This window comes from Nesoenas mayeri (genome assembly GCF_963082525.1).
Source record: "Nesoenas mayeri genome assembly, chromosome: 6".
NCBI classification, from domain to species: domain Eukaryota; kingdom Metazoa; phylum Chordata; class Aves; order Columbiformes; family Columbidae; genus Nesoenas; species Nesoenas mayeri.
The window spans coordinates 13315041-13328618 of record NC_137545.1 but is presented as its reverse complement, the minus strand read 5'-3'; the positions used below and the strand labels follow the sequence as shown (position 1 = coordinate 13328618).

Sequence of the window (13578 nt, the reverse complement as noted above, 5' to 3'; positions counted from 1 at the left end):
TGCATTTAAACTATGCTTGTGCTGAAGCATCCTGCATAGTACACTCACATAGTAGGTTTTAGGGTCTGATGGATTCAGAGCAGATGCAGCACCTGCCTTCAGATGAGGTGATGGTGAGTGGCTCTGAGGCTGTTTTGACACCAGGGCCGTTCTATTTCCATGCTGACCCCAGAATCAAGGGAGGAAAAAATCAATTACAGTAATCTGAAATATAATCTGGGATCGCTGTGGGTTGGCACCAGTGTTAGAACACATCTTGTGTTGTGTATGATTTGGTTGTGTCCTGTATTGCTGTTGCTGGCTATTAGTTCAAGCTGGCCAAGTCATCAAGAAAACAAGTTAGGAGTGGAGGATCCCCGAGTTGGTGTGTGCAAATAATGACCTGAGTTGGAAAGGAGGCATCTCTCTCCATTTTTTAATCTTTCATCCTTCAAACTCAGCTCCAGTTTGTGGAAGAAAGTGTGTGTTGTTTTTTTTTTTAATGATAAATCTTCCTAGCTTGACCTCCCGCAGTGCCCTTTCCCTTCCCATGGCCACCAGCCCCCTTCTCTGATCTGCAGTGCTCGCGCTGCCTGACCTTGCCTCTGGCACAGTGATTTACAGCTCCATGTGAGAGAAGGCGCTTGGTCAGTGGCTGCCAGGAGAAAGCTGCAGGGCTTGGGTGGGAGAGAACGGGGATAATTAACAGGAGACAAGAGAGATTTCTTTCCCCTTAGACTTCTTCATTTTATTTTTTTTTTGTTATAAATAATCAACATTGATTCTCACTGCTGGATGATTGATTCATTCTGCTGTGTACTGCTGTTCTTCCTGTTGAATGCTGATTCATTATAAGAAGGTGACGTTGCTCAAATTCAGTTCTATACAGTTAAATGGGTGCCTCTTTTAAAGAGCAAAATACTGTGGAGCTGGAACTTCCCCAGACAGTGAATTTGTATTTGCAAGGATGTTCATCAAAGGCAGGAACATCCTCTGAAGAACAAGGCCTGGAAGCCTCTGTGAGCAACAGGGACTGGCTTTTAGTCACCTGAAGAACCTTCTGGATTACTTGCTGTGGGGAGTCTCCCAACTGGTCTAAATACAGGTAGATATTACACAAAAAGAGGAATGGAGCCCTCAAGTAGTATTATTAATTCTCTTTTTTAATTAAGTTGTAACAAATGCCTCCAATTAGGATGGGTGGCCATTGTGCAAAGTGCTGTGTACTTATAACAAAATTTAAAAGGCAGAAATTGAAGGAAAGGGTTGCAAGGGCAAACAGCAAGTGGATTAAAATCCAGCATCCTGAACAACTGAACCAGAGGATGTGATATTAATAAAATGTGTCTCTCAGCACAGTGAGCATTAATTCATTAACTGTCTTCCTCATCACTGCAATCTGGTCCTTAAGACACGTGGCCCCCAGATAAGGTGAAAAGAAAGGGCTGAGATGTACAGATACTCCAGCTTCTTAGAAAGCAATACACCTCTCTCTCCCCCATTCATTGCAAGAGAATTATAGCTGTGAATATATTTAGTAGAGGAGAATGTTTTGGTCAGAGATGTGCCCTTTTCCTCAACACCACCATGAAAACTACCCAGTTTGGGGTCATTTATCTAAACCTGAAATATTTTCCCTGAGGATTTTCTCTCTCCTTTCCCTTACCTGTTCCACACATTTTCAAGGAAAGTGTACTTCAGTGAAAAAAAATCCAACTTTCGATGGGGGGGGAAAAAAGGTCAGCAGAAATTTACAGCCAGTCTTAAGGCAGTATTTTAAGTTATCAAAGGAAGGAGAAGAAATGTTATCCAATACCTGAAGTGAGTGAGAATTCCATTGCTCCAGGTGAGTTATATACTTGTTCCCCCAAACCAAAGAGTCAATCAATCACAAATTGTAAATAAACACAGAAAAGCCCTATGACATCTTCATGTGAACTGGGGTATGCTTGTTTTGGCTGGGGTAGTTAATTTTCTTCATAGTAGCTAGGATGGAGCTGTGTTTTGGATTTGTGCTGAAAACAGTGTTGATAGTACAGAGATGTTTTCATTATTGCTGAGCAGCACATACACAGAGTCAAGGCCCCCGCACCACTGAGGACGCTGGGGGTGCACAAGAGGCTGGGAGGGGACACAGCTGACCCCAGCTGACCAAAGGGATATTCCACACCATATCATGTCATGCTGAGTATGTAAAGCTGGGAGAAGAAGAAGGAAGCAGAGGGGTCATTCAGAGTGATCGTATTTGCCTTCCCAAGTAATGGTTACATGGGAGGGAGCCCTGCTGTTCTGGAGATGACTGAACACCTGCTTGCCCATGGGAAATGGTGAAGGTTGCTTGAAGGAATTCCTTGTTTTGCTTTGCTTGTGTGTGCGGCTTATTAAACTGTCTTTATCTCAATCTATGACTTTTCTCAATTTTACTCTTCCAATTCTCTCCCCTGTCCCATTGGGAGTAGCAAATGGCTGTGTGGTGCTGAGCTGCCTGCTGGGTTAGACCAGGAGAGTCCATTCTGGCACCCAATGTGGGGCTCAAAGGGTTGAGGTAACAACAGATCTGAACAGAGCGTGTTAAAATGTTGTGGTTTTTTTCCTTTATTCTTCTCTCAGAGCTGTTGTGCTTGTTCTCAAAGCTCTCTCTACTTGCTATATATGTTCTCTGTTGTGCTGTTTATCATCTCTGGAGGCTGGATTAAGGTTATCATTTTTCTGTACTATGTAACACTGGCTTATGATATGATAAAATTACTGGTCTTCAGACTAATCTGATATTTGTACTCAGCGTTGCCGTCATCTCCATACTTCAGGAATCATCTCTCAGAACTATTAACAATTATGCTCTTTATCTTTCTTCCTCAGAGAGCCAATCTATGGGGGAGGCAAGGGGGAACACTTCCCTTGCTCCTTTACCTTCCCCTTCTCCTCCAGACTAGTTACAACAGCTCTTGAGTATTTGGAATATCCTTGGGATTTTCAACCCAGCATGTTCCTATTGCAATGTCTCCTGAATGTGTTTCAGGCCTTCTTTAAGGTTAAACAACTATTTAAGAACACCAACCAGAGGTCTGCCCCGAGACTGCATAGTTATGAGAGGCAGAGTGTGTGGGATAATATTGGAAAGTATAATACCTGGGGCAGTGGGAATGGCCAGTGTCTTGGAAATTCACCCCTGTGCAAGGGCAGAATCATGAAAGACTAGTAAAATATTTGGAAGAAGTATTCTGTCCCAGCTGTCATGTTGTTAGAATAACAATTTCTATACTGGTCCCAGCAATACTTCCATAGCATTTGCTTGAGGAATGGCTGACTCAGTCTACCAACCTCTTTCCTGTTTCTTTTTACTCTTTCTTTAATCTCATCACAGTTCCTGTTCTTAGTGAGAGTTGTCCTTGTTTTGTAACCTCCACAACTTCCACATAGCAAATCTTTCTCTTAAAATGTGTTTCTCATCTAGAAGTAGCATTGCTTGCAAATGGTTTGTTTGTAGAAACTTATTGCCTTACAAGAAGATAATGGAGATTAGAATGAGTTCCCACAAAAATGAAGACACAGCCTTTGTACTTGCCAACCCACCTTTTCACCAAAGCAGTTTGCTTCTGTCTCCTCTATGTAACACCTAAAGGTATTAAACAATTTCAACCAAATTTCTGAATCAGGTGGGAATCTCCATTCCCTCAAGATTCACAGACAGGCAGAGGCAGAAAAGTAGAGAACTGGCATTAGATCAGCCTGGTACAAGGTACCAGAAATCCCTAATGAGAGAGCACATAAGGAACCAGGCTTTCTAAACTCAACTCTTGGTGAATTACTTGTTGAACCCTTGCTGCTAGCACTTTTTTCACATACGCCTAGCTTTAATGCAGATTTTCATTTTTTCAGGAAGAAAATGTGAAGATTGTCCTCATGAATCCCAATATTGCTTCAGTGCAGACCAACGAGACTGGCCTCAAGCAGGCTGATGCTGTCTACTTCCTCCCCATCACTCCACAGTTTGTCACAGAAGTCATCAAGACAGAGCGTCCTGATGGGTTAATTCTGGGCATGGGTGGCCAGACCGCTCTCAACTGTGGTGAGTACAATACAGGCGCCTTGGCGCAACTTGCAGGTAAACTCAGCATTTTTTTATCACGTGTTCAGCAGACTTTATTTGTGCAGATATGCAAGACCCATGTGCCTGATACATTGCCCAGGTTACTAAGGGATACAGACAGAGATGGGGGTGTGAGTAATTGCTAAGTTGTTAATGTAATGTGTAATTACCGGTTTTGATAAATCCTGCTTTTCAGCTTTAGTGTCAGTTATTGTAGTTGGATTGGGGATATTCAGACCACCTTGAGGCAGAGATCAAAAGGAAGGTTAGCTTCATTTAGTTTCTTGCAACAGTATCCAACTGTACTGCTTTGTTTTGTGTTGCAAAGGGTGGCCAAGCAGTAATTTTACTAATTCCAGGTTTCATACATTTGAGGACAGAAACTTTTATGGTTCCAAGTTCTAATACTGACAAAGAATAATAAAATTAGCTGCTGAAGAGGTCAGATGACTTGTCAGCTAGTCAGGTATCTTTTGAATACTTTCTTCTTTACCTGCCATCAGTCCTCAAAACAGTGGATTTGTTTACTCTGCAGGAGTGGAACTCTTCAAGCAAGGAGTCCTGCAGCAATATGGTGTGAAGGTCCTAGGTACATCAGTTGAATCCATCATGGCTACAGAGGATAGAAAGCTTTTTTCTGATAAACTGACTGAGCTAAATGAAAAGATTGCTCCTAGCTTTGCAGTGGAATCGGTAAATCAGATAATTTTTGAAGATGCGATTACTATTACCATTGCCCATTTGAGTTATTAAAAAACAAATGAAATTATAGTTTTCTTGAATGAAAGCTGAATACAACTGTGGAGTTTGTATGCTTTCAGTAGCACTCCACAGTGATTGATGCTGGTTCACCATGGTTTAAAATGAGTGAAAATGCAATTAAGCACTTGGAAAGCCTAAGCTAATTTGCCCATTGACAAGAAAAGTAAATTAAGTTGGGGTGACTTCTGTGCTGCAGCAGAAAAATACATAATGTGTCAGTGGCTACTTTGGGAAAAAAAAAAATCTTGCACAAACTATTTAGACTTAGATTTTCAAGTCCTCAACACCAGCAGTACTGATATCCTTCTTGAGGATGGGAATGTGAAAGCAAAAAATTGGTTCAGTGGGGAGGCCTGTTTGAGTTTGGAAGAAAGCAAACAGGTCTCATACCAAGAAGTCTTTTGGAAGGGTTATTTCATACTAAAGTCTGTGAAGGCAGGCTAGGTTAGGACACTGTCCGTGGGAAGTCAGCAAGGAAGTCCACAGGTAACTAAGGACAGATGTCACCTCCTTGAATGCATATTCCAGTTTTCTGCTGTTTGGCAGAACAAAGCAATGTTTCAAAGCCAACTTTTATTTTTTCATTTTATTTTCAGACAGCTTAGTGTCTTACTGGTGGGGTTTCCAACCAACAATGTAACATGAGTTGAAGACTTTATTCATCTTAACTGTTCATCATATCTCTGAAATGTGTGTTATCATATCCCTGAAATGTGTTCCCCTCTCCTTTAAGATTGAGGATGCTCTGAAGGCAGCTGAAAAGATTCGCTACCCAGTCATGATACGTTCTGCTTATGCCCTTGGTGGTTTGGGGTCAGGCATATGTCCTGACAAGGAAAGTTTGCTGGACCTTGGTACAAAGGTACGTCTGCAATTGCAAGCTCTGAGAACAGAGCTGAGCATCTGATTTTCTTAGATATTCATCTAATAGAGACACTGAAATGGCACATCTCTTACCTTTCATCTTACCAGTAAAATATTATCCTGATTCCTTCTAATGCCCTCTTTTCATAATTTCTGCTGATTTGGGTAATGAAAATGGTTAAATGGCAGATCTGTTGAATTCAACAAGTCATTCAAACAAGTCATAATTTGCACAAGTGTTTCAGTAATTTTGGTCTGAAAAGAAACACAGTGGGCTAAATTCACCTACTTTCAGAAGTAAATGGTACATGAAGCCGTCAAGGCAGTTAAAACATTTGAAATGCTGAGTAATAATGTAGTATCAGGGACAGAAGAGCTGAGGGGCTTGGGCCTTTGTCTTTCTGTTTAAAGACAATATTTTTGCTCGGTCAGAAGCTCATGTAGAGATGTAACTGAATGACACTTTGTAATTTGACATCCACCAGCTGTCTCTTTTTCTGTAGGAAATCTGGGATTGTTTTTCTCTAGATTTGCTGTGAAAAGTAAACAGATAATTGAGAAAAAGAAAGCAAAAGCTTTTTTCCTTGGCAAAAATGTAGAATTTTAGGAAACAGATCTCTACTATTTGATCTCTAAAATTCTTGGTTCTTTCTTTTTGTGTCTTGCTGAACCTCTTAATCTTTCATGTGTCTCTAGGAAGAGATACTGCTGATGCCAGTAAGAGCTATATGTGAAAATGACATTTCTGTATTTCTCCATGCTGCTGTCATACAAACAGACTTCGATTTTGGTGTGCTTAGTGCTGAACAAACATCTGTTTGGGCAGCATCTGTCGCAGGGGACTCCATGGACAGGACTGACAGATGCAGGAGGCGGCAGTGGGTGCAGTAACCCCATCTTATGGGTTGACGGCTGTCATTGGAAACACTGTGCTTGTCCAAGCTCCCACATGGTCTGTGTTAAGGGAAAGCAGAAATTCACCGAGAAACCTTGGGAGTGCAGCTGTCTGAAAGGCTTATATCGAGATATTTTTCACTAGGAAAATCTGGGTTTAATCAGCATTTCTTGGTGTGTTCCTTTTTTTATTTTAAGTGATTTTGAACATCTCCGTTTCCCCTGAAATCTGTAAAACAGCTGCTTTTTATAAACAACTTATCTGTAAAATTTTAGGAGTGTGGCAGATCATATTTTTAGTGAATTTTTCATGATTCTGAAACTTTCCTTTATTATCTACTAAAAGTCTCATTCTGTTTTACTTTCCAAGTGAATGTTTTCATTTTCTCAAAAATTATGCTAAAACAGCTTCAACACTTTGAATGAATAGAGTAGAATAGAATAAACTAATTCATCTGGAAGGGGCCTACTATGATAATCTAGTCCAACTGCCTGACCACTTTGGGGCTGACCAAAAGTTAAAGCGTGTTAAGTGTATTGTCTAAATGTCTCTTAAACACTGACTGGCTTGGATCATCAACCACCACTCTAGGAAGCCTTTTCTGGTGTTTGACCACCCTCACATTAAAGAAATGCTTCCTAATGGCCAATCTCAGCCTCTTCTGGTGCAGCTTTGAAGCATTTCCACCTTTTATATCACTAAATCCCAGGGAGAAGAGCTCAGCGCCTCCCTCTCCATGTCCCTACAGAAAGCTGTAGAGAGCACTGAGGTCACTTCTCAGCCTCTTCCAAACTAGAAAAGCCCAAAGTCCTCAGCTGCTCCTCACAGGACGTTCCTTCCAGCCCTGTCACCAGCTTTGTTCCCCTCCTCGGGACACATTCCAGGACTGTCATGTCCCTCTTAAATTGTGGGGCCCAGAACTGCACACAGCACTCAAGATGAAGCCACACCAATGCTGAATACAGCAGGACAACCACCTCTTATGACCGTCTGGTTACACCAGGTTTGATGCACCCCAGCGTGGGCTTTGCCCCCTTGCCTGCCAGGCCATGCTGCTGACCTGTATTGAGCTGCTGCCAACCAGCACCCCCAGGTCCCTCTCTGCAGGGCTGCACCCCTCTCCCAGTTTATATTTGTGACTGGCATTACTCCATCCCAGGTGCAGAATCCAGCATTTTGATGTGTTAAATTTCATCCCATTAATCATAGCCCAGTGCTCCAATTGATCTAGATCTCTCTGCAAGCCCTCCTGTCCCTCAAGAATGTCAGCAGCACCTCCCAGTTTGGTATCAATATTTCAAAATTTACAGTGCAAAACAATTGGGTCTTGTTGAGTTAGCTCATTTCCACAGCCCAGCAGAAACTGTTCTTTTAAGTTATGAACATGATCTGCAGTAATTCTGTGAACTGGATTTTCAGATACTGGAGTCTGAATTGTAAATAGTTTGGATAACTGAACACCTGTGGATGTTGCATAGCACAGCTAGTTTAGGTAATCTGACCTTGAGTTCCTGTCTCCTGACTCTGCTCATTTTGAGTGAGAGAAAGCAATAGACGGTAACACAGGAACAGTGTAGATTGTCTTACAAGTGTGTTTAGGTGTTCCTGCTACATCACCTCAAATTCAGGGCCTGCTTAGGCTGGGTGTGAAGTGCCACTCCTCAAAGTGTGCAGGTTTTTGTGTGTGTGTGTGTGTGTGTGTGTGTGGCAACTGAGCTAAGGGCAACATTTGAATAACAGCTTGATCTAACTACCTAGGGGACCAAACTGAAGACTGATTCATGGTAAGCATTAAAACAAGCAGCTTTGCTAAAGGATGGATTGATAATATGCCCATTGCTTTCCAGGATTTTAAGCGAGAGTTGATTGATGGTTTTTATCTGCTAATATTGAGGCTATTTATTCACTTAGATTATGCTCATTTACCAACAAACTGTATTTTTCATTTTTGTCCCTTGCGCTGAGGAGTGCTTTCAAGATTAGTTTAAGAATAAATCACAAGACTTGCTTCTGGTTAGCATGCCAATGATAAGCAGCATTATTAGTGCTATTAATTACATAGTGTTTGCTGGCACCCACACTCCCCATCACTTAGTCATTTGGCTTTCTGCAGAGTTCTCCTAAGTCCATGGTACTGCCCACATATACACACAAAAGCATGTGTCTGTTGCATGATTGAAGCCTTAGATGTTTTTATATTCCAATTTGTTATTTATATGCCATTGCAAGCTCACATTCCCTGCCTTTTTTTTCCCCATGAGATCACATAAATATTTTCTGTGCCTTTCAAATGAAGCTAATGCCTTTTTTTTTTTAAAGGAGGTGGGGGGGATACAAAGTGCTTGTCATCAGTGCTATGAACTTCACTTATCTTAATCTTTCAATTTTTGTGTTGCTCTGGGATGTCTGGAGATAACCCAGGGAAGTCTAAAACATGGAACATATTCTAATAAGATTTTCTTTTTTACTGTTCATGTTCCCTAACATGTTCCCAGGCATTTGCAATGACTAACCAAATTCTTGTGGAAAAGTCGGTTGTTGGCTGGAAGGAGATAGAGTATGAAGTTGTGAGAGATGCTGCTGATAACTGTATTGCTGTCTGCAATATGGAAAACATTGATGCTATGGGAGTCCATACAGGTAGGCTTGGGTGCAGGGTGGCTCACTGGAAATGACTCATTAACTTTTTTTGTTCAGAGCCCTTCTGCATGCTGTTATTGATGTAGTTTTTTGATTGATGAAGTGGGCTCTAGAAATACTCTTCAGGTCTTGTTTACAGCTAGCTAGGGTGTGAAACAGATATTGTTAGGCTAAATCTATCCCTATGATCCCATTTTCCAGAAGACTGCCTGGCCTCTCCAGCTCTGAGCTTCTAACTATCTGTGCTTTTCATCAACTGTGCATCCATGGGTTTGAATGCCTGTGGTGCCTTCATCACTAGCAGTGGTTAGCAAGGAAAGTGACCTGTGTGGCTAGAATTTATGGTTACTGTGCTGCTTCTCATTTTCCTTCTCTACTACCTTGTGACAAACAGGAGATTCTGTTGTAGTGGCTCCAAGCCAGACACTCAGTAACGAGGAATTTCAGATGCTGAGGGATCGTGCCATCAAAGTTGTCCGACATTTGGACATTGTGGGAGAATGTAACATCCAGTTCGCTCTGCATCCAACTTCCCTGGAGTACTACATCATTGAAGTTAATGCCAGACTCTCAAGAAGTTCAGCTTTGGCCTCCAAGGCAACAGGGTAAGATTATTTTAAAACCACAGAAAAAGAACCACAAATGAATAAGCAAAAACTGAGGGGAGAAAAACAGAGAGAATTATGATAAGGGACTTAGATTAGTGTGTTATTTAAATATGTGACAGCTGCAAGGGAGAAGAGTTCCTGCATCTGCTCTCCATGCAGTTAAGGCAAGGAGACGCGGGCTTAATTTGCATCAAGGAAGACTCAGCTTGGCTGTTAGGGAGAACTCTGGAGCAGCCAGGTCAGTAAGGTGCAGATTTCTGCATGGGAAGCTTCCGACAACAGTTCTTGTCAGCATTTGCTAGGACTGACTGTTGGAGACTTGGTCCTACTGGGAGATGTAAGAAGGTTTAGTGAGCCCTCCAGGTCCCCTCCAACCTGCTGATGCTGTAACTGCAAATGGGAAAAACTCCCAGGAGGGGCATGGGGGGAAGCCTAATAGCTGTCCTTACAAAGCATAGCCATTGTGTCCATGTGTTGGCTGCAAATCGCCTCTGGGACCCAGAGGACACAGTTATTAATGAGCTGTCTGTCAGATTGATGCAAATGGTGTTGCTAGCTGCCTTTGTTTTGTTGGCTAATCATAAACTAATCAAGATAAGGATGGTCAGAGCAGGCTGTTTAAAAATTGGCTTCTTAATTGCACTTTGCAGATGCTGTTGAGAGGCACAAATTAATCTCTAATTTGCAGTCATCAACAGCTCTTGTGGTTGTTGAAGTGCCATAACAGACTGGAGATAAGCCATGATGTTGGACAGTGGGCGTTTGATTGTTTTCTTTTTGGACGACAGACTGGCAGCAAACTGGATGGTTTGGTCTCACCGTGGGTGTGACAGATACTTAAAATGGTGGCTTTGCAAATAATAAAGCAAGTCCCAGATCTAGGTTGGTAGCGCTACAATGTGTTGAGGTAGGAAGCGGGACAGGCCCTGCTGTGCTCGAGCACAGTAACCTTCCGTTATGCTGAGGAGGGAAAAATCATCTCACATCTGTTTAACTCGATCCACTACTGGGATCCGCAAAAGCAAAGTGCTTCCCACTGTACTGTTCTCTGCTTCTCCTCTATGGCAGGTATCCGTTAGCATTCATTGCTGCCAAGATTGTCTTGGGAATCCCCTTGCCAGAAATCAAGAACGTGGTGACAGGAAAAACCTCTGCCTGCTTTGAGCCCAGCCTGGATTATGTTGTCACCAAGATACCCCGCTGGGATCTGGACCGCTTTCAGCATGTGTCCAACCGGATTGGAAGCTCCATGAAGAGCGTGGGAGAGGTGAGTGCAAGGCTCTCTCCTTTCCTTGTGTTCCACCACTTGGGAAAGTAATTTCTCTTTCTTAGAAACCCTCAGAATATCTATCTTCAGTGACTTAATGGCTTTTGAAGATATTTATTCAGCTCAAATGATTTTTATCCAGTAATATCACCAATTGAAATGAGGTAGGACGGTGTAATCTTGGATTCATAAGTGGTTTGACTCCTAAGGGAAGGAGACCACTTTGAGTCACCTGAGATTGACTTCATTCTTAACACTCACTAGAGGACTCTGAGTTACTTTTTGTTTGGGGTTTTATAGTGGTGGTTAATTAGGGTATATCTTCAAGATTTGTAGTCTGCTAAGATTTTCAATGATGCTGGTGAGCCACAGCTCTTTGTTGTTCCCATAGTTATTTGTCCTCTCCATTAAAACCATATGCCAAATCTCAGCCTACTTCTGTTCCTGAAATCCAGACACAACCTGTAATCTTGTGCTGAAGTTTGGACTTTTCTTCCTGATAAAGTCTTATACATCTGGAACATGACAGTGTGACTTTTAAACCCTGATTTTAAGGTGCCTAGAACAATAAGAGCATTTTCAGATCATTTTTTAAGAGGATAGAAATGAAGCAAAATGGGTAAACTACTCAATTAGTTAATTACATATCAGCTACCAAAGCAAAATAATTGTGTATTTTTTCATCTGCCCTTTTTCCTAATGCTTTTCAAGTAGCTATTCTATTAAATTATTTTGACACGTGAGACCTTGTTGCTCAGACAACGAGCCTTCATCACAACTGGAAGGATTAATTACAATTTGGTTTTCCAGCAGCAGTTTTGACTTTTAATGACAATGAAGTTTTGGTCTGTGGTTGGTTAGGTTTTTGTTTGTTTGTTTGTTTTGGTTGTTGTTTGTTTTTGTTTTGTTTTCAGTGAGTTGAGTCTTAGTGGTATTAACCCTCTCTGCTTAGTGGTTTTTGGAGTGTTCTGTAGAGCTAGGGTTCCTAAATACAGTTGCCTTGTGCATCATGAGCTGTAAACACCTCCTGGCTCTACATAATGGCCACATATCACAAAAGCAGAACTGGACAAATCCCCTGTCATTCTCAAGGCAGGTTGTTGGGTAAAGGAAGGAGGGAAATATTGGAAGAGTCAGAGCTCAAATTGTGCAGGTTTCTGACTGCTACAGGGCAAACTGGAACAGGGATGGAGAGGCTTAAGAGATGCAGGTTGCAGCTGGTGGAGGTACTTGGCAAAAACGTTCATTTTTAGGACCTGCGAGTAGGAGGGGGTATCTTTGGAGCAAAGAGCTTCTTGCTGCTATATCTCTGTTAGTATGGCACCATCGTCTCCCTAGGCCTGAACTTGAAGGCAGATTGCAGCACGTACTCCATTTTTATTAACTGAATGTTCTGACCTGGCTTGATTTTTTTCCTGAGCTTTGTTGTGCTGGGCAGTGGGCCTGGAGCTGTGAGAAAAGAGAAAACAATGTTGTTTTTTTTTTTCTTTGACGTTTTTCAACTTGTGTTTGAGAAGATTTTTATTTTGTTAGGGTTTCACTGCACTGGGAAATAAAAATGTAGAAATTTGAGAAAGGGCTCTCTTACCTCACAGATTTCCACAGAGAAGCCCTGCTTACTTATTAGATGTGGATTAAGGGAGGGAAACCCCAGTGCTGCGATGGCAAGGAGGAGTAATCCTTTTAAGAGAGTCCTCATATGGGAGAGTCACTGTTAAATGCAATTTAAAGCAAGGGGAGCAGATTTCTTCTGAACCTTAGAATTCCCAAGGTGAGTTTCTGTCTCTAACAGGTTGTTAAACAGAAATATCCTTCTGTATTACTACACTCATGCTGCTGCATAATGCTTCCCTCAACTAAAGTGCTTCAAAGCAGTTGACAGAGGAGAGCAGCGGTTTCCTGTATTTTATGGGTAGAGAGGCGAAAGCAGAAAGCAGTCACTTGTCTGAAGCTCCCTGTTGATAATATCGGCAGAGTCAGGCCCAGAGGTGAGACTCCCAAGGCTCAGTCAGCCCTGCCTATCTTAAAGCCTGCAGGACTGTCTTAGTGGTGAGGTCCAAAGACAGTAATTGCTCTGAATGTCTGTCTTCGTGCTTTAAATTTGCAGTTCTCTGTAATTCAGGGGACAGCTCGGCTAGGCTGGGCTGGGCTTACCATAGCTAATGTGGAAGTGCTTCTGTTTACAGGTCATGGCTATTGGACGCACTTTTGAAGAGAGCTTCCAGAAGGCCCTGAGAATGTGCCACCCATCTGTAGATGGCTTCACTTCACATCTACCCATGAATAAAGCCTGGCCAGATGTCGTAGATCTCCAGAAGGAACTCTTGGAGCCATCCAGTACTCGGATATTTGCAATAGCCAAGGTAACCAAAGATAGAAATCTGTTGAATTATAGCTACTGGATTGACTCAACTGAGGTGAGAATCACGCCAGGAGCACCTTGTGTAGGATCCTTGCTGTTAAAGTACAGATA

At 42.1% G+C, this 13578-nt stretch overlaps 1 protein-coding gene across 1 annotated transcript in view; it reads left to right on the top strand.

Annotated features, from left to right (window-relative positions):
• Window positions 1-13578, top strand: part of CPS1 (carbamoyl-phosphate synthase 1) — a gene marked incomplete at both ends in the record, with an annotated part of 90468 nt that overhangs the window by 29483 nt on the left and 47407 nt on the right. Inside the window, 7 exons of the mRNA XM_080346912.1 lie at window positions 3859-4048; window positions 4605-4762; window positions 5565-5693; window positions 9086-9230; window positions 9625-9835; window positions 10907-11105; window positions 13292-13468. Coding sequence (XP_080203038.1) covers window positions 3859-4048; window positions 4605-4762; window positions 5565-5693; window positions 9086-9230; window positions 9625-9835; window positions 10907-11105; window positions 13292-13468 — 1209 coding nt within the window. The remainder of the gene's footprint in view (window positions 1-3858; window positions 4049-4604; window positions 4763-5564; window positions 5694-9085; window positions 9231-9624; window positions 9836-10906; window positions 11106-13291; window positions 13469-13578) is intronic.